Genomic DNA, 22167 nt, shown 5'->3' on the forward strand with positions numbered 1-22167 from the left:
GTTTCTCCTTTGCTTACACAGGGCTCTGCATTTAGCACCCAGCCAGCTGAAGCTTACAATCTCTTTGTGACCATGGCCATTGGTGATAGCCTAAAGTTATGGGATATTAGAACTTTACGGTAAGAGTTAAAAGCAAAACACTTTTTTGTTTTTTCATTCTTGGTAAAGGGAAACTATAATATTATTATGTTTGTTTATTTTCATTCTGAGCATACAAACGTACTTCTAGCTGTATTTACAGTGAATGCCTCTATAATTGTTAGGCCAGCGCCCCAAACATAAACTCCTAGAACAGGTATGAAAGGTCTTCACCTATAGCAGCCACCTTTCCCGTAGAGCGAGTACTGCTCACAGGTACTGAGATGCCCCCAGGTCTTAAACTCAAAGTAGTAGGAGCTTATATTTGACCAGCGCAGTGCGGCGGTAGGAGGGTACCTGGAGACCAGATGAGCCTGGGATGGAGCAAGGCAGCTGGTGGACAAGCAGAAACCAGAAGCTGGCAGAGGTCAGGGCAACAGACGTACAAGCAGTGTCCGGTAATCAGGCAAGGATCATAACAGTGGATATCAAACAGGAGCTAAGAGTCTCAGGAACAACCACACACTGGTCAGCAAACAGAAGTACTGAAGCTATAACCAGTAGGGAGGCTAATCCCTCCCTGCCTTAAATAATGCCATTAGACAATTAGCTTTGCCCCTACAGCAGACTGTGAATTACACACAGGATGCTAATCAGGCTTAGGGGACCTGTTGCGCCTGTGCCCGACTGACAGCTGTTTCTGGACGTGGTGGTGTGGAGAAGAGAGTCCCGGCAGTTGGCCTGGCGGCAGCCGGTGCAAGGAGGTGGAAGTGAGGTCACAGCTGTCATGGCAGCAGTCGGGAAACACAGCAGAAGAAACTGACGAACTGCGGCAGCTCGTGACAAAAATATGTTTTCTGCTGAGTTTAAATACAAAATATCTTGCAAGAAGCAAGTACAAAAGGAGAACAAAGGAGAACTTCCAAAGCAAGCTGTACGGCATTACACTGTAAACTTGAAATAATCTTTCCTTTTCATCGCAAAGAGCCCCAAAGCCACACACATTTATAAAGTATACTAAGCGGATTTGAATTAGTGGCACTATATAAATAAATGATGATGATGATAATGGAGCATTACATATTGATTATGCTTGCTGTCACATCTCTGTCCCTGCCATGTTTATGTAGTCCCATCAGAGCATTTTGATTTTTTTAGGGCACTGTATGAAGCAAGCACTGGATTCTGAATGCAAGACAGATAAGATCCATGCTCCTAAATAACTGTTTGCTTTTATTTATGAAACAGACAGGATGCTGGATCAATTTAGAGATGATTGGAGAGGGGGTTCATGTTAGGTCTAAGAGTAATTGCATTTCAGGTTTGCGTGTCAATCAAAGGCTGATTCTCCAGGTCATACACAATCATGTCACCCTCTACACTCCATAATCCCTATCTTTTCCAAATACCGAATTTGGCTTTAATGCAGGGGGTTAGAACAAAGTATGTAAGTAGAAATCCATTAGTTACTTTAGGTATATTATGTAGCTGAGTAGTACACAAACATTTACATATTGACTTTTATATTTAGTAATGTCCAAACGTGGCATTATCTGCTGTCATCTTACTCTTTACTGAATTGAGCAATACTCATTTAATCTTTTAAAGGGTAACTTGAGCTAAATTAACATTTATACCCAATATTCCCCTCTTCACAAATAACAATACTATGGTAATTTTTGTAGTTGAGAACTCAGTCCCACCAGCGTTGCAACGCTTCTCATCTAAGCAGTGACAACCAAGACCAGTTCAAATACATACAGTTTGAGCCACCTCTTCTTCCAGTTGCAAGTCCTTGCACAAATGAAGTGGGTGAGAAGAGTGGGTTAATTCTTTCTAACTGTGGCAGTCCTTGGCATAGAACCTCCACGACTCTGCGAATTGGGGGCAGTGGAAATGTTGAGTGAAAATGACATATTAGTTGGGCTTGTACTTCATGTATGCCAACAAATGTTTTTTGATTTTGACAAGGCCATTAAAATATCAGGGATCACAAAGAAATATGAGTATCATCATCTTTCATAAGAGTGACCATTTATTGAATGTAATTATAGAAGAAAATACCGCTGCACTAGGTATCGCTACCAGTTTAATAATATCTATAACTTCTAAGATTGAAAATTGTATCTTTACTGGTGGGTGCACTCCTACACCATCATTAATGTACAGACAAAAAGGAGAAGGATAGGGAAGAATTGTGTAATTGGAGGCATTCAGCGATCATAGTTACTAAAATATCTATGTCTTTATTAATATACATTAAAATAATCCCTCCTAGTTCATACTAGGAGGGATTATTTTAATGTATATTAATAAAGACATAGATATTTTAGTAACTATGATCGCTGAGTGCCTCCAATTACACAATTCTTCCCTATCCTTCTCCTTTTTGTCTCTACATTTATTGAATGTAGTCAGTTCTTTAACGGCAGTCTCATATATATATATATATATATATATATATATATATATATATATATATATATATAATATAAAAGCCTAGTGGCGTGTATTAGTCTGTATGTGTGTGAAAAAAAACAAAAACAAGCTGCAGCGCCACCTGCTGGGCGGAGTTATACACTGACCTACTAAATTCTTAGTGTGTGTGGAAAAAAAAACTCAGAAAGGGCTGAAATTTGGTATACTAAGATGTTTTTAATTTGTTAATTTAGTTTGTTAATTAAAAGTGTTTATAAAGATTTTAAAAAAATATATATATATTTCTTAAAGGAGAAGTGACAGTTGGGAGTGGTTGGTGGTTGCCGGGGGTGACAGTGGGGAGTGGTTGGTGGTTGCCGGGGGTGGCAGAGCGAGAGGAGTGTGATACTCAGGACCGCTGAGAGAGATCCCTGTGTCTGGATAGACATCTGGATAGATGTGGCGATAAAGATGAAGGATGAGGTGATGGAGAAAAATGATGAGGTGGTGACATGTGGACAAAACCACGTTAAAAAAGGGCGCTTGCGTCGGGAAGTAACGCTCTTCCACTGAGGAGGCCTGGGCTATGGCCCAAATGCATGACAAGAACCTTTTTAACACCTTAAGTAGCTTGATTTGACTAGAATGCATGAGTATCACGCACGGGTTAACTTGTGTGTGTATATATATATATATATATATATATATATATATATATATATATACACACACACACACACTGGGTGAAATAAGTATTGGACACATCAAAATTTTTGTCAGTAAATATACATTTACTGTGGCTATTGTATCCAAATGTCAGCAACAACCCTTGCAATCCATACTTACAAAGAATCACACCATAGATGTCCATAAATTAAGTTTTGTGTAATAATGTGAAATGACACAGTGAACAAGTATTGAACACGCTCCCTGAAATTTATTTTATACTTTGTACAAAAGCCTTTGTTGTTTATGACATCTTCAAGACGTCTCCTGTATGGAAAAACTAGTCGCATGCATTACTCAGGTGTGATTTTGACCCATTCTTCAAAGCAAATAGTCTATAAATCTTGAAGGTTCCATGGGCTTCTTCTATGAACTCTGATCTTTAGTTATTTCCATAGATTTTCATTTGGATTCAAGTCAGGTGATTGGCTGGGCCATTCTTGCAGCTTTATTTTCTTTCTCTGAAACCAATTGAGAGTGTCTTTGGCTGTATGTTTGGGATCATTGTCTTGCTGAAATGTCCACCCGTGTATCATCTTCAACATCCTGGTAGATGGCAGCAGATTTTTATCAAGAATGTCTTGGTACATTTTTCCATTGATCCTTCCTTCAATTATATGCAGCATACTAGTACCATGTGCATAAAAACAGTCCCACACCATTGGGTAAATGTATGAATCTCCGGATTCTTCATCTCCGGCGTGTTCAGCCTCTTCAGCGCTTAAATTTAAAGCGGCGCTGCATTGTAAAGGGTACTTTCCCTTTACAATGCAGCGCCGCTTTAAATTTAAGCGCTGAAGAGGCTGAACACGCCGGAGATGAAGAATCCGGAGATTCATACATTTACCCCCCATGATGTTCCCACCTCCAAACTTCACTGTTGTTTTGGTATTTTTGGGGTGATGTGCAGTGCCATTTCTCCTGCAAACACGGTATGTATTATGGCATCTAAAGAGTTCAATTTTGCTCTCATCTGACCACACTATATTCTCCCAGTGTTTCACAGGCTTTGTGCAGCAAATTTTAAAGGAGCTTCAACATGTTTATTTCTTCAGCAAAGAGTCATGTGTGGTGAGCATGCATACAGGCTATGATGGTTGAGTGCATTACTTATTGTTTTCTTTGAAACAATTGTACCTGCTAATTCCAGGTCTTTCTGAAGTTCTCCACAAGTGGTCCTTGGTTCTTGGACAACTCTTCTGATAATTTTTTTCACTCCTCTGTCAGAAATCTTGCAAGGTGCACCTGGTCGTGGCCGGTTTATGGTGAAATTATGTTATTTCCACTTTCGAAATATGGCCCCAAGAGTGGTCACTGGAACATTCAGCAGTTTTGAGATCCTTCTCTAACTAATGCCATCAGTATGTTTTGTTACAATAAGGTAGCGAAGGTCTTGACAGAGCTCTTTGCTTTTATCCATCATGAGATGTTTCTTGTGAGACAACTTCGTAATGAGACACTTTTTTATAGGCCATCAGTTGTGACTGAACCAGCTGGCAGGATTGCTTTCTAATTACTGATAGATTTCAGATTGTGTCTTGGCTTTCCATGCCTTTTTGCACCTCCCTTTCTTCATGTTTTCAATACTTTTTTCCTGTGTCATTTCACATTATTACACAAAACTTAATATATGGACATCTATGGTTTGATTTCTTTGCATGTGTGGATTGCAAGGGTTTTTGCTGACATTAGGTGTAGTTTTTTTCCATTACAATGGCCACATTAGATATATATTTACTGAGAAAAATGTTGATGTGTCCAATTCTTATGTGGTAAACTTTACTATGGTTTTTGCTAAAATATGTGGATAAAATCATACTTTTAACTTAACTTTTCACTTGGAAGTAATCATTATGCATCACTGTGGCTAGCGTTTGTTTTGATGAAGTAATGTCAATCTAAGCTTCTGAGGTTATGTGGTCCCAGAAATGGTGCCTTGAATACTCAGGAAAGTACTCTGTGCTTATATTTACTTTCTCAATTGAGATGTGGACTAGAAGATATGCATGGACCAATTGTATAGTTGTATGTAATGTTTTATTAGCTATTTAGGTTATCTTTATCACTTCTCTGGGACTTTTGTCAGAACCTCGCAAAAAAAAAGTATTTTCTCCATTTGCTATACTACATACTTTTGATGCCCCTCTTCATGACAAAAAAGTATTCTACTAACTTCACACTCTATAAATAAATAAAGACACTGACACAATTGGCATAAGGTCACAGTTTTTGATCTTGATATTAAGCTTATGGTGGCGTTGAAAGCCTTTACATGTCAGCTGCAAACTAATACCTGAACCAAAATCAGTGTATGGCTGTCCGGAATGACACTTTAACCAGGTCTCCTCCTGTACGATTTGGTCAGTGCTAAATCTGGCGTCAGAGTGGCTGCTCTCCTTCTGGACTCACAATGACATGCCCACACAAAGTATTTGAAGGGGTCCCTCACACAATGAAACCAAGAGCCACGTTGCTTTAAAAGGGACAGTGACCTGAGGCTAGTCAGCGATAACACTGTATGTATTAGTCGCTGACAGCAAAAGCTTTCTTGCCAATGATGGAGTCTTTTAACCCCCAGTCTGCCATCAAGTGACCTCACCACTCTAACACCCCCAATAAGTGTTCTAGGAACAGCCGATTACCGTCGTCTGAAATGTGCGCCCCATCCCGTCTGTACAGGCGAGGTTGCTTCACCATAATTAACGGATGGCGAATTACTAGGAACTGACTATATTGGCCAAGGAACGGTTAAGCATTTTCAGCAAGTTCTTCATGATGATGAAGCTTAACAGTGCGTGGTGCAGCGGGCCCAGAACTAACTCTGCAATGGTAGGGAAGGCCAGAGTCCCTACAATGATCGTGTGGGTACGTGGGGGAGAGGGAATCCTGGTGGGGAGGGAACCTCTGCATGAGGGCCTGGGGGAATTGAAAATTCAGACGGGGATAGGGAGCTTATCATGACACCTGAGAGGATGTGAGGGGAAGCTGTGAGTGGTACGCTAGCACCTGTTGGTTTGCTAGGCAACCTCAGGGGTTAAGGACCCGTGAAAGGTAGCATGGAGGGGCGTGAACTGCCTGTCCTGTGAATCCCTGTGGGGACTCCAGATAAATGGGCATGTGAGGGGTGGATGGTCGTGCTGGGTGGTTCATATATTCATTTTCATGATTGGCTGGGGGAAACATAGGCTATGGGGCACAATCAGCAGAATCCTGGGAATAACCACAGGGATGTTGCCCATATGCCAGGGGTGTAGTCTGCCTACACACACTAAATAGGGCCTGATAGACTCGGTATTCCTGTACTATCGATCAAGGGGGGATGGGGGCCGCCCCCCTCGGGTAAGCCGACTGCAGCCATCTAATGAATTGTGCCCTGTTGTGGGGAGGGATGGGGGTTTGATGGGTAAAACATGTGGAACCCACCATGGGGGTCAAATGCTGCCAAACTGTGAGCCCTGACCTGGCCCCCTATGACTGAGGGGGCCTGAGCTAAATTGGCTCAGGGGTGACTCCCTCTGCGCTCCCGGCACTATACTGCTGTCTTGGGGAAAAGGGATCCGCTGCTCCTCACACTGCACCATCCAGGAGCAGAGGTTTGTGCTTCGGAGCTGCGCCGTGTGTCCACTCGCTCTGGAGCGCACTTCCGTATGTGTCATGCAATGGCCAACGCTCCGGCACCCTTCCATGCCAGGCAACAGAATGAAGGGGGAGGCCTACGGAAGAGGCATGGCCGCTGCCATATCCCTTGATTGCGGAGGCAGTGCCCGCCCCAAGATAGCTGCCCAAACAAGGTTGTGAGCTATCTTGCAAAAGGGCAGGGGGACAGCGGCAAAGAAAGGGCAGCAAGGGTTAAGGGGATTTGGATCCAGGAAAAAGCGGGCATAGAATAAAAAATGGGGCAACCAACGCAATGCCCCTTGACTCTAATGGGGGGGTCATCTTGGGTAGTAACGTGTAAGAAAGGCGGGTATGTCGGAAGGTGGAAAAAAAAAAGACAGAGGAGGTCGGTGATGATGTGGTTGCTATTGTATATCTGTTAACTAGCTGCACTAAGGTAAAATATTTAGCAATTCTATGTACGACAATTTTACTACCTACATGTATGTGGTGAGTTATTCACTGTGTCGAAAACAGATGCTACCGTAAAGCAAACTCAGGCCTGGTGCTCCAACATTTCGGGGGTGCTGAAAATACTGAATGGCATGATGATGCTCATTTTGAGCCTGATTGATTAAGAAACATAAGTCCTGATATGTGCCATATTTTGTGTAAAATCGCTCTACTCATACTCATAAACGGACCATATGCCAGTGAATGCAAGTACGTCCAATTCATCTTCGAATGCAAAGGAACCTTCTGACCTATGATTTCATGGGCCAAACGGGGGGGAGTAATAGGGCGTATGTATGTAGGTAATTTACATTAAGGACGTGCCAAGGTTGAGCACACACACATTCCTCCAATTTAAGCTCTGGGCATCTTTCAGGTGCGTGATTTTTATTCATATCACTTGCACCAGCTACAACACAGGTGTTAGTGCCATTTGATAGTGATAACGGTCACGTGCATGCTAGAACTTGTGTTTGCAATTAAATATGTATTGTTTGTACAGTAGAATAACATCCTGATATACTGCTTGTATTTTGTGTAAAAAGTGTTTTTTAAAAAAACAACAACTTTTACTGTATTTATTTTACTGCAACATCTCCACTGTTTCAAACCTGCAGTTTAGTAAATATACCCCCAGGAGTGCAAAAGTCCAGGAGACCAGGTTAAAAGGGAGCAAACAGGGTCCAGTTGAGAGAGTCAGAAGGGGGGACTGGGGATAGCCACATGCAAGGGCCTAGGGGTGAAAAACAAGGGGAGATTGATAGCAGAGGATGGCAAAAAGTGGTTGACTGTGGTGGGGTCACGGATCTGGAGATCACTGCTGGAGAAAAGGCATGGAGGCAACGGAGGTGGGGGCCAGGACGTATGAGTTGAGCCAGATCGAACAGCAGTGACACAGAGGGATCCAGGCAGTCAGTAAAGGGGCAGATGGAGAGGCAAATGAGCAGAGTAGGGAACTGGTCAAGAAATATGGTGGAGGATGGGTGGTGTAGGACAGGCCAGGTCGTGGCCTATAGGATTAGAGACCATTGGGCCCAGTGCCAAATGGAGGGTAACGGAAGCTGAGTAGGAGACCACCAGGAGCGATAGGCAGCAAGTTGAAGGGAACTGGAGCAGAAGACCACAGGACCGGATAGCCACGATGTGAGGACCCAAGTCACATCCAGAAGTTGGTGACAGCAGCGGCACAAAACAGCGGGGGGAGTCAGGATACAGGAGGCATCGCATCAGGGAGTAAGATGGCAGGCAGCAGGATCATAGGAGAAGATAACTTAGAGACCACAGGACTGAATCATTTGGAGACCTCAGGACTGGAAGTAAGGAGGCAGTAGGCCCAAGCGACGGACTGTAGTGGAGACGGCAGCTGGGAAATGATGGAGGAGTGATCGGGTCAATCAGAGGGCAAGGAATGAGAGCCCAGAAGTACATGAAAGAGCAGGCAGCATAGCGGGCATCTCCAGAAGTGAATGCAGGGCCCAGATTGAGTTCAGGCTTGGCTCTAATGGAGAGCAAACAGGACCCGTCTGTCCTTTTCAGGAACCGGATATCAACAATATTATATCTGTTCTCTTCTGCAAATGGTTCAATTCTTGCATATTATATTTTCCTAGCCTTTATGTGGCCTGGTTATACCTAGACCCTTTAGTGTCCAATTTATTAACGTTTATTTAGTGTTTTAGGAATAAAGAATTTTGTCTTGCCATTATATGATCTTAAAACTTCCTGCAATTTTTGTTATTTCTTACCCCATTCCCTTCCTAACTTAATATTTTGGTATTTCTACTATCAGAGGTAGTCTATATATTCCCCACCCCTTACCTCCCCTTCTCATATTGCACCATCCTCTCATTCCCTTCTCCTTACCGGACCTCACATTCTATCTCTCCACAATCAGCTCCCCCCTCTCGTCCCTCACTGCTACTGAACCAGCCACTAACTACCAGCTTGTCACTCATTACAACTTTCTCAGATTCCTGCTCCCGGCTACTTTAACAACTTGTCCGTGGTCCACCCCTCATGCACCTACACTATTGTTGTATAGTTTCATATATATTGATTACTTCTTCTGTTTAAGGGTCAAGAGACGCCATTAGGCTTCTCTTCCCTCTCTACTGATGGCTTCACAACCCAATATTGCAAGAAATTTTCTGGGGTCCTTGCCCCTCATCTAACAGATTTCTTTAACAAATTACTGGAGGTGGCCTCCTTTGATTCAGCTACCACCCTAGCGAGCATAACTATGATCCCGAAGCCTGAGAAGGACCATACACAATATTCTAGTTATAGGCCAATATCACTTCTTAAAATTGATTTAAAACTTTATGCCAAAATCTTAGCTACTAGATTAAATCTCCTCCTTTCATTGTTGATGCATCCAGATCAAGTTGAATTTTTCCCAGGGAGACAGGCTCGGGACAACACCAGAAGTCCAGTCATGCTGGCAGAATCCCTTACTTAGTGCTGGCGTTAGATGCCGAAAATGCATTTGAACGCATATCTTGGACATTCTTGTTTGGAGTGCTTGGGTCAGTGGGCTTCATGGGAAGTTGTTAATGGGGATATCAGCTCTATATCGCCCCCCCCTCTGCCACTGTGTCAGCTAATGGTCTTACCTCATTGCCATTCAGGATCACTTACACCACAAGACAAGGATGCTGCCTCTCTCCGCTTATTTTCAAACTGTTATTGAACTGCTAGCAAGTAGTATACAGGCTACCAGAGAGATATCGCGGATTCAGGTGTGTACCAGGGAGCATAAATTGACTGCAGCAAACCCTACTTGATTTCTTCCTCCCCTACTTGCCGAAATGGACTCCTATAGTCAGTTTTTGGGATATAAAATTAACCCAGAGAAAACAGAAGGTCTTCGATTTATTCTATATACCCAGAGAAGATAAAGTATCACTCAATCAAACATTATCTTTTAATTCGCGCTTGCAGAAACTCAAATATTTGGGAGTGTTCATTACTAATCGCTACCACCAGCTTTTCCATGCAAAGTTTTCCCGTTTGCTTCATTAAGTCACACCTTGCTTCCTGGTCCCACCACCTTATCTCTTAGATAAGTCGCATCAATGCCACAAAATTAACATCCCTCCCCAGACTCTTGTACCTCTTCCAAAACCTCCCTATTAGTATCCCCCTATGTCTTCAAATTCCTTCAACATTATTCCTCGCACTTTATATGGGCGGGCAAACGTTTGTGCGTGCGCCTCCAGGTCTTACAGCGGTCCTCCCGTGTTGGTGGTCTGGGTGTACCTAATTTGAAACAATACTTCCTTCCTGCTCAACTCGCTCAATGTGTTTTATGGAGTAGCTTTATTATGGATCCTCATTGAGGGAGAAGGTCTGTGAGTGCTCTCTCCTGCCTCCCTCTTCTGGCTCCCACGAGTTTGCCATCCCAAAACAGTCTTGTCTTACCCTGTTGTTTCCCTTTCTCTGTCAGTTTTGGATTATGCTAATTGTATATGTGGTCTGTGGTTGGATCACCTTTAAATAACTTAATTGTGGCTGGATCATGTAGAAATAACTTATTGAAGATATTTATTTTAATTACGAGTGCAATGCAGCTCTGTATTTCATTGCAAATATACTAATCCTTTTATAGTGCTATATATTTTGTATGGAAATGTATAGACTTCTGAGAAATGTTTGGGTTTTGCAACTGTCTAGAGAAAGGTAATCTCATGTTAATTAGACCTTTTTATCGCTCAGTGACCAAAAGGTCTGGTGAGCCTGAAACCCCTGAGGAGGTAATTATACTTGCTGGTAGACTCCTTATGCAAGTGAGCACAGATGAATGTGAATTTTGCAAGTTAAATTGCGTTCAAGGCAGGATTATAGAAATGTTCTATCCTGATGCTAAACATTCAATAGAAAACCTCAGACATAGTGGCACTGCTAGTAGCAATATAAAAGAGTGTTAAATGCCTCCAGGCTGATATATGTGCAGGCTGCATGAATCAGTCTGGATTGGTTAAAGGGGCTTCAAAGAACCTGCTTTGACAACTACTTACCCTGCTGTAATTCCTGTGACCTGCAGATTAGACCAAATCTTCATGTTATGAATTTGGGACGCTGCATCCAGTGCCAACACTCTGCCGCTACCTTGCAGCTCTAGCCAGTGTGATAGGCCAAGGGGGAACTCCTGCTACAAACTCTTCTCTCTCTTGGCCTATCTGGGTCTGTCCTTGCCTGGTTCGCCTCATACCTCGCTAACTGCTCCTTCTCTGTATCCACGTCTGGCTCTTCCTCCACCCCCTCCCCACTCCCTGTTGGAGTCCCTCAGGGCTCTGTTTTTGGCCCTCTACTCTTTTCGCTCTATACCCTCTCCCTTGGTGCTCTCATCTCCTCTTTCGGTCTTCAGTATCACCTTTATGCTGACGATATCAAACTCTACATCTCTTCGCCCTATCTTTCCTCCACCCTCCTCTCTCGTGTATCCGACTGCCTCTCTGCCATTTCCTCCTGGATGTCCTCCCGCTTTCTCAAAATTAACAACTCTAAAACTGAACTCATTGTTTTTCCTCCCCCCAGGCTCCCCTCCCACCATGACCTTACTATCACTGTTAAAAATACCACCATCTCCTCTGTCAACCAACATCGCTGCCTGGGCGTTACCTTCGACTCCTCTCTCTCTTTTGCAACCCACATTCAATCCCTTGCCCAAACCTGTCGCTTCTAACTTCGCAACTTTGCCCGCATCCGACCCTTCCTCTCTCAGGGTGCCACCAAAACTATCATCCACGCACTCATTATCTCCCGCCTCGATTATTGCAACCTCCTCCTTACCGGCCTCCCCCTCTCCTACCTCGCCCCCCTCCGCTCTATTCTCAATGCGGCTGCAAGACTCATCTTCCTCTCTCGCTGCTCCTACTCTGCATCCCCTCTCTGCCTTGCCCTACACTGGCTCCCTCCCCATCCACTACAGAATCCTTTTCAAACTCCTGACCACCACGTACAAGGCTCTCTTACAATCTACTGCCCCTATATCTCTAACCTCCTCTCCATTCACACTCCTGCCCACTCCCTGCGCTCGGCAAATGACCGTCGCCTCTCCTCCACTCTTGTCACCTCTTCCCACTCCAGAATCCAGGACTTCTTCCGTGCAGACCCCCTTCACTGGAACGACCTCCCTCGCTCCATCCGTCTCTCACCCAATCTAAGCTTCTTCAAACGGGCACTCAAAACTCACCTGTTCCTTAAAGCCTACCAACCTTCCACCTAACCCGTTCTCCCCTCTCTCCTCCCAGCCCCTTCTCTCTCCCATGTATATCCCATGTACATCAACTGGCTCCCTTTGTGCCTGAGTTTTGTTCACCCTCCCTTAGTATGTGAGCTCATTTGAGCAGGGGCCTCTTCCCTCCTGTCTCCATACCTGTTCTTCTGCTCCGTCTTTACGGCATTAGCCTGCCTGGAGCTTCTGAAGTTTTGGTATTTATTGTTTATTGTTCAGTAATGTCTTACCCTGTATAGTCTACTGTTTGTGCAGTGTACGGCACTGCAGAACTCTTGTGGTGCCTAACAAATAAAGGATAATAATAATAATAATAACTGTCTACATCAACCATGATCTAAAGGAAGAGGTCGGGGGTACCAGTCCAGAAAGTTAGCCAGAAGGAACCAGTTCTAGGTGCGGATGAAGAGTCCTAGTGGTGGCAGTAGGCTCGTCCTACTGCGAAAGGAGGGGCGCATTTGGGAAAAATTAAAGGGAACGCTGGCAATGCAAGCCCAGCCAGTTCCCAGCAACACAACAGGCAGGGTGACATAGGTGGGCAGCACAGTGGCCTAGTGGTTAGCACTTCTGCCTCACAGCACTGGGGTCATGAGTTCGATTCCCGAACATGGCCTTATCTGTGTGGAGTTTGTATGTTCTCCCTGTGTTTGCGTGGGTTTCCTCCCACACTCCAGAAACATACTGGTAGGTTAATTGGCTGCTATAAAAAAAAAATTGACCCTAGTCTCTCCATGTCTCTCCATGTCTGTCGGTGTCTGTGTGTATGTTATGGAATTTAGACTGTAAAATCCAATGGGGCAGGGACTGATGGGAATGAATTCTCTGTACAGCGCTGCGGAATTAGTGGCGCTATATAAATAAATGATGATGATGGTCCATCCTGTCACATGCTCTGTCATATGGTCCATCCTGTCACATTAACACTCCCCAGTCCTTCCGCTCTACAATAACCCAGAATTACCCCAGTGTGCCTTGCTTCAACCGAGTTTAGTCCTTGGCAGACAAGTGGCATTAGATACATGCATGACTTGCCTTGTGATAATACTTTCCCCTTTTCTCAGATATGCAAAGAAAAATTAATATTCCCACTAAAAACTTTTACCAATGCTTGCAATTCAGAAAGTTATCAATGTTGGAATCCAGCTTATCTACTGTTGAACTGCTTAGTTTATGGCAGACTTCCACAGTTGGTCTGATTTCTTCTTTATATGCGGAGTTCACTCTCTTAAATTTGGCAGTACGTGATCCACGCAAACTGGCCTGGGAGTGGGATTTAGAAGAGGCCCCAGACAATGAAGACTGGGCTGAGATTCCGGAGAGTACCTCTTTAAGATTGATTTGTGTGAAAATAAAAGGAAAAGCCTTAAAAATTTTATACCCTGGCTCATCAGACAGATGTTGGCATGGATGTTCATTAGAAGGAACATTTCTACATATATGGTGGTGTGCCCCCATTAAGGATCTAATTATCACAGGTTATTCAAATTCTTATCCCTCGAAAATCACTTGGAGTTCATTCTGATACTTATCATCAAAATAATGTTATTCATCATAAAATCTCAGCTGTCAGCTGGCTGCAAACTGGAAATAACCTGCTCTTCTCACCATACTGTCTGTCCTTAATATGACCTCGCATACCCACAACTTGGAATTCATGACCCTGTCTTATCAATAATTCTTTAAAAGACTTCAACAAGATATGGGGACCTTGGATGTGCTTTTTTCAGCCTTGTTTCCCTTTTGCCTGAACTCAAATTTCTCCTCCATTCGTGGTCCTACTTGTTACGATTTCTAGTAAACTCAGCAAGCAGCCACGGAAGTATAATACAAATGTCTTTATTCGAGCAAAATATATAAGCAATGGTTCAGTTCAATGAACTGCAGGTTTTCATAAACAGGTATAACTCCCAAAATAAACATGAACAGGTGTGGCAGGAAGGTACACAGAAATAACAGGTTCCACAGAATGCTAATGTAGTTTGAATGCAGTGATAAGAATGGTGAGTTACCCAGTTCCAGGATGCAAAAGTCTGTCCAGGAAGCAAATAGAGTCCAGGCAAAGTAACTGACACAAGCAAATAATCAAGGTCCAGAAGTCAGGCCAAAAGGTCAGGGCAACAGGCAAAACAGCGTGGTCCAAGGTACAGGCAAATGATTCGGGGTCTCAGGCAAGCAGGCAAGGTCCAAGGTACAGGCAGGGGTCATACACAAAAGTTCAGTCCAGCAGGTATATATCAAATAACACAGGAGCAGGTTAGCAGCAGCCAGGAACCAATGGGATGAACTGCACAGAGCACAGCTTGAGGCAGGTATTTAAAGCAGTGTGACAGGTGCAGTTCTAATTAGGCCACAGGCAAGAAGAATAACTCCTTCAGGCATGCTGAAAAGTTTAGGAACAGAACAGCAGCACCTCTGGTGGTATAAGGTACTGCTGCTAGATACAAAACACAGGAAGAGTTGTAACATAGCCCCCCCTTTAAGGAGCGGATTCCAAACGCTCCATACAAACTTCCTTCAGGTCTTCCTCCTCTTCTTTTTTTTCTTTTTATTGGATCTTCCTCAAGATCCAATTGGGCTCTTCTCCAAAGGAGTACAGAGAAGACCCAATTCCTCAAAAGCAAAAGAAGAAATGGCAAGTTCGTCCACTATGTCTCTTGTATCTTCAACAAATTCACTTTCAGAGTCTGAGTCCCAGCCAAGGGTCGGGATAGGACCTTTTATTCTATTAGAAGATGGCGATATGCCCAAAAAGCCAGTCACCAAGGTTGATGCTTGTGGAGACTGAGGTGGCATAGAGAGACCTTGATCAGGTGACTTGACTGGAGATGCAAAATATTTCTGACAGACTGCATTTATACAGTCCATGGTGTGGGTAATGGGATCATCAGATTTAAGAAGGGAAAAAGCCCAAGTCTGCGGCTCCCCTCTGAAATTCATGATAATCGTACCAACTTGGTTAAATTGGTCAGAGAAATATCCTGGAAATTCTTCAAATTGCTTTATACAAACTTGAAGAACTAAAGCAAATTGTTTCAGGTCTCCGTCAAAGAAGACTGGAGGAGGGTCTGAAGATTCAGAAGAAGCCTTTGGGCATTCAGGCTCAATAGCAGACTCTGAAGAGTTCCCAGCTTGTGCAGCAGTCTCTGGAGAGTCTCCGGCTGGGACGGCAAGTTGGGCACACTTGACGGGAAGCCTGGACTGGGCACAGCACACCGACTGGATAGCACTGTGAGATGCCTCAGAGCAGACAGCACTGTGAGATGCCTCAGAGCAGACAGCACTTTGAGATGCCTCAGAGCAGACAGCACTGTGAGATGCCTCAGAGCAGACAGCACTGTGAGATGCCTCAAAGCAGACAGCACCAAGTGGTAACTCGGGCTGAACCGCATGGACAGGCAACTCGGGCTGAACCGCATGGACAGGCAACTCGGGCTGAACCACATGGACAGGCAACTCGGGCTGAACCGCATGGACAGGCAACTCTGGAGAGGACTGTAAGGGCAGCGCCCCCTCTGGAGCGGACTGTAGGGCAGCGCCCCCTCTGGAGCGGACTGTAAGGGCAGCGCCCCCTCTGGAGCGGACTGTAAGGGCAGCGCCCCCTCTGGAGCAGACTTTAAGAGCAGAGCCCCCTCTGGAGCAGACTTTAAGGGCAGAGCCCCCTCTTTGACAGTCTTTAAGGGCAGCGCCCTCTCTGGAGCAGACTTTAAGGGCAGCGCCCCCTTTGGAGCTGAAGACTCGGGAGTAGAGGCAGCGGCTGAAGACTCGGGAGTAGAGGCAGCGGCTGAAGACTCGGGAGTAGAGGCAGCGGCTGAAGACTCGGGAGTAGAGGCAGCGGACTCAGGACCAGACACAGCGGACTCAGGACCGGACACAGCGGACTCAGGACCGGACACAGCGGACTCAGGACCGGACACAGTGGCAAGAGACTCAGTGCTGGCGGTAGCTGGAACTGGCACCACAGGACAGGCAGCAGCTGGTTTCTCTGCGGTCTGGATGCTTTTACCAGAGGAGTTTGTTGCTTTAAAATCAGAATTAGTGTTGAAACTACTTAACACAGCAGCAGGAAGGGTTTTAAGCAGTTCTTCGAGTAGAGTGGATACCTGTATGATTTGATAGCGGAGCTGAATAATGTCCATCTGCAGTATTTGTAGTTGTGGATTAAGTGACATGGTCTCAATAGCCAAACACAGCGTTCAATAAAAAAATACAAGGAATCCCGGGACTAAGCAGAGGGCGTGCAGTCAGCAGGCCTAGATTGTTTGGCAGTTCATCATGTTATGATTCCTAGTAAACTCAGCAAGCAGCCACGGAAGTATAATACTTTATTCCAGCAAAATATATAAGCAAGGGTTCAGTTCAATGAACATGCAGGTTTTCATAAACAGGTATAACTCCCAACATAAACATGAACAGGTGTGGCAGGAAGGTACACAGAAATAACAGTGTCACTGGCACTAGGAGTCTTTGCCCAGGATATCACCAAATGATGTTCTTACCAGAGTAATATAGCTGGTACTATGGTCCTCTGGTAGCAGGGTGACAACGGAACAGGAAAATCAGCAGATGGTGAGAGAATGCTCAAGGAAAGTCTATGACTAGCAGCAACTGGTAATGACTTAGATGTATGAACACGAGGAACCAGATGGACCAGTAAACGTGAGGAGAGTCAGTGGTCTGCGTACAGCAAGTTGTACCACTGCTATAGTGAGGAGGAATGTCCAGGAGTAGAGAGGAGGTAGTGAAAGTCAGTGGTCTGCGTATAGCAAGTTGTACCACTGTCTATAGTGAAGGAATGGGTTCCAGGTGCAAGTAGGTAACGGGGAAGTCAGTGGTCTGCATACAGCAAGTTGTACCACTGCTTATGTGAGAGGATACTTAAAACTGGTGCCAATGGGAAACAGGAGTCAGTGGTCTGCGTTCAGCAAGTTGTACCACTGCTATATATATGTGAGGACGGGCACGAGGAGATGAATGGAATACAGAGGATACACGGGGGGCACACGGAACTTGATCCCACGATGATAACCACAATACAATAATAACAGACAAGCGCTGCTTGAAGTATACAAAGTCACTATAGAGATCCAGGTAATAGGAAACAAAGTCAATAGTAACAATAGCTTCAGTAGATGGAAGACTCCGGAGATGAACACAACACAGTCCAGACGGATATGCAATACAATAGCAAAGTCAATGGAAAGTATGCATACCGCAGTTTAGGAGAGCAGGCTGTCAAGGAGAAGTACAGGGATACCTGAACGGCTGAACGCCGGCAGGAGGAGAGACCATTGGAGGATGGAAGCGGTAATCAGGTTGGTGCAGCGCACGAAAGGTAACTGGTAATCAAAGGAGCAATACTCAGAAAGCAGTAGTAAGTAAAACTGGAAACATGATGAACACGGGAGAGTTGACGCTGTCTGGTATCCGGCAGTAGTAGCGGAGGCAGCGGAGCGGAGACACGCTGAACACAGGAGAGTAGAGGCGGTCTGGAATCCGGCAGTAGTAGCGAAGGCAGCGGAGGGGAGACACGCTGAACACAGGAGAGTAGAGGCGGTCTGGAACCCGGCAGTAGTAACGGAGGCAGCGGAGAGCAGACACGCTGAACACAGGAGAGTTGAGGCGGTGTGGAATCCGGCAGCAGTAGCAGATAGGAATCAGCTGAGTGCAGACACGATGAACACAGGAGAGTTGAGACGGTCTGAGATCCGACAGCAGTAGCAGATAGGAATCAGCTAAGTGCATACACGATGAACACAGGAGAGTTGAAGTGGTCTGGAAACCACAATCGTAGTAGACAGGAATCAGCTGGAGCTGAATACACGAGGAAACACAGGAACACCTTCAGAGGCTCATGGGGAATGAGACTCCAAGATCAGGCAACTAGGTAATGATCACAGGTGGTTTAAATAGGGAGGGTTGCCTGATCATCCAATTAATTAAAAGCAACAGGTACTGAAGGTTTCATAAGGGCTGCACATGCGCAGACCCTCAGGATGGCGGACGGCCACGGTTCCTGAACACAGGAGAAATGGCACTCACAGTCCGGTGAGTGACAAACAGGTTCCACAGAATGCTAATGTAGTTTGAATGCAGGGATAAGAATGGTGAGTTACCTAGTTCCAGGATGCAAAAGTCTGTCCAGGAAGCAAACAGAGTCCAGGTAAAGTAACTGACACAAGCAAATAATCAAGGTCCAGAAGTCAGGCCAAAAGGTCAGGGCAACAGGCAAAACAGCGTGGTCCAAGGTACAGGCAAATGATTCGGGGTCTCAGGCAAGCAGGCAAGGTCCAAGGTACAGGCAGGGGTCATACACAGAAGTTCAGTCCAGCAAGTATATATCAAATTACACAGGAGCAGGTTAGCAGCAGCCAGGAACCAATGGGATGAACTGCACAGAGCACAGCTTGAGGCAGGTATTTAAAGCAGTGTGACAGGTGCAGTTCTAATTAGGCCGCAGGCAAGAAGAATAACTCCTTCAGGCATGCTGAAAAGTTTAGGAACAGAACAGCAGTACCTCTGGTGGTATAAGGTACTGCTGCTAGATACAAAACACAGGAAGAGTTGTAACACTACTGACTTCTCTATCCTGTACCTTCCTCTTTCTCAGACGATCTAGCCATTCCGTCTCTTTCCTCTCTCTTATCTTTCTCTTTCTCTCTATCCCCCCTTTTTCTTTCTCTTCACTCTCTAATTAAAAATTGGTTATTTACTGCAAGTCTTGTTTACTAAGTTACTCTTTTGAGTTGAAATGTTTCATACCATGATGACTTGTTGTCCTTACTTTGTGCTAATGATATTATGCTTGTAAAGTTTTGACTTCTCAACAAATATTTATAATAATAATACAAAAAAAATTAACTTCTTAAAAACCACATAATTAAAGTGCAATATCCAATATGAATTTGCATTTGAATAAACCATGTTGGGTACAGATACAAACCTTTTTGCATGCAGTGCAGTACTAGCCAGTTTTTACACTTCATTTTAGAGTCAAGCTAGCCTGTGCCCACTTCATAACCCTAAATCAGGTTATATGTTTTATATTTTCCCCCAGCAGCACAAAATGTTTTTCCATGTGCACAATTTACACCCAATTGCTGGTTTTGCGCCTAACCAAGTGGAGTTGCTGTGGAAGCCAATGGACAGCCTAATCGGATGGGGGAGAGTCTCTCCTGAACAACAGGATGTCTTGCACACATCCACCTACTCCCTGGTAATGAAAAGCAAAAAAAAGTAAAAAAAAATATCCAACTCCCTAACCAGCACAAAAGACCTTAACAACTATACTGTGCTAAACTGGGACATTTTGCATGGATGACATGTTCTCAGAGTGTGTGGACAGACTATTGTAGGGGGCATATTCAATTGACGGCGGGATCGCCGAAAATCCCGCACTCCAAAAATGTTACCGTTAATACGGTAATCCTGCGCGTAAAAAACGTTAATACGGTAATTTACTCGCTGGATTTCAGCTCGCAGCTCAGGGAACTGCAAGCTGAAATCCAGCGAGATATTACCGTATTAACGGTAATATTTTTGGAGCGCGGGTTTTTCAGCGATCCCGCCGTCAATTGAATATGCCCCTAAGTGTCATAAAAATATGTTCCTATTCTTGTCCATTTCCCTTTTTCAAGCTCATAAAACAAAATAAATAATTTTTCCAATATGTTTTCAAAAGAATGCCTTATTTGTCCTGAAATTTACATGCAAAATTTGCCAGAGTAGAGTTTGAAGTAAAGGCCTGGCCCATCTAGAGATTTTTAAAAACATAAATGGCAAATACTGTACATTATTTTTCATCATTAGGGAATTGGGGTAAAATTAGCTTATTATGGTATGGAAAGTCTATGGGTCTTATTTACTAAAACTATACTTTGGGTAAAAGAATGTGCATGTTAATAAATGAGCACTAATGTCCAAAACATTAGGCAAAATGTGCTAAAAAAGATAAAAATTAAAAATCTTTTTAAAAATAAGTAGGAATTATGCAACCCTCTTATTTCAAAGCAAGTTAAAAATAAAACTCTTTTGTAATTCATTTATTAGAGTTAGTTCATGTTAAAAATCAAAAGCACTAATTAAGGGGATTGTATACAATTGCTATCAGACTATTATGTGCCTTTTGTAGTATAAGGGTTATGATCAGATATTGCAAGGAAAAACTGCCTATGTTCTTGGGTGGTATGCTAATAATAACAACAGCACGAGAGGCACTTTCTGAACTACATTTTTAAACCCGTGGTTTGGATGGAACGGATCGTTCATACATTACCATACCGGAATTATATCTGTCAAAATTGGATATAACAAAATAGGGAAATGGAAAATACATGACATGTTGCAAATTGCTAAATATAAGTGTTAAATGTGCTACATAGTGTACACAAGTTGTAAATACACCATTAGTAATATTTCAGTGTGCTTCAATATAGCTTGCAAGGAACGTAATCAGTAGGCAGCACAGTGGCTCAGTGGTTAGCACTTCTGACTCACAGCGCTGGGGTCATGAGTTCAATTTCCGACCATGGCCTTATCTGTGTGGAGTTTGTATGTTCTCCCCGTTTTTGCGTGGGTTTTCCTCCGGGTGCTCCGGTTTCCTCCCACACTCCAAAAACATACTGGTAGGTTAATTGGCTGCTATCAAATTTGACCCTAGTCTCTCTCTCCCTCTCTGTCTGTCTGTCTGTATGTGAGTGTATGTTAGGGAATTTAGACTGTAAGCTCCAATGGGGCAAGGACTGATGTGAGTGAGTTCTCTGTACAGCGCTGCGAAATCAGTGGCGCTATATAAATAAATGCTGATGATGATGATCAGTATACTCCAAAACCAATGGCCATTCCTTAATGTGGCTAAGTGATAATCCAGTGTGGGTGCGGCCAGAACAGGGTTCTTACCTCACCTCCTGGCCTCCAGACTGCTTTTGCTCGCCCTTTTGTGTGTCTGTTTATCCATATTTGCCTACTTTCCTGGAATGTTTAGGAAACTCCCGAATTTGGGATCCCACTTCACTTCGTTCTGAAATAGATGGGACTGGGCCTTGATGACATGATTCAAGGCCCGTCACCCTGTTGCAGAATGACATAAATTGCATCATTGCGCAGTTGGGGGCAGCACGGTGGCTCAGTGGTTAGCATTTCTGCCTTAAAGCACTGGGGTCATGAGTTCAATTCCCAACCGCGGCCTTATCTGTGAGGTTGTATGTTCTCCCCATGTTTGCGTGGGTTTCCTCCGGGTGGTCCGGTTTCCTCCCACACTACAAAAACATACTAGTAGGTTAATTGGCTGCTATCAAATTGACCCTAGTTTGTGTGTGTGTGTGTGTGTTTGTGTGTGTGTGTTAGGGAATTTAGACTGTAAGCCCCAATGGGGCAGGGACTGATGTGAGTGAGTTCTCTGTACAGCGCTGCAGAATTAGTGGCACTATATAAATAAATGGTGATGATGATGGGGGCAAGGTCGTGATTAAGCAAATTGCTTTGTCACGCTCCCCACACGTTTCTCTTAGAGGGAAGGTCCAAGTAGGCAAGTATGTGTCAATCCTGATTCAGTAGTGCTACTCATGTAAGTAATTGATGTCACACTGTGTTCCTTTTGCATA

At 44.2% G+C, this 22167-nt stretch overlaps 1 protein-coding gene across 3 annotated transcripts in view; it reads left to right on the forward strand.

Moving 5' to 3' along the window:
* WDR27 (WD repeat domain 27) overlaps window positions 1-22167 on the forward strand; it is a 449814-nt gene that overhangs the window by 140564 nt on the left and 287083 nt on the right. For all 3 annotated transcript variants that reach the window (XR_012689733.1, XM_075203518.1, XM_075203516.1), the window contains exon 22: window positions 22-119. Coding sequence is in view for 2 of the 3 variants with exons in the window: in XM_075203518.1 (XP_075059619.1) it covers window positions 22-119 (98 nt within the window). In the remaining variant the exon portion in view is untranslated. The remainder of the gene's footprint in view (window positions 1-21; window positions 120-22167) is intronic.

This window comes from Mixophyes fleayi, chromosome 3, assembly GCF_038048845.1.
Source record: "Mixophyes fleayi isolate aMixFle1 chromosome 3, aMixFle1.hap1, whole genome shotgun sequence".
Taxonomy (NCBI): Eukaryota; Metazoa; Chordata; class Amphibia; order Anura; family Limnodynastidae; genus Mixophyes; species Mixophyes fleayi.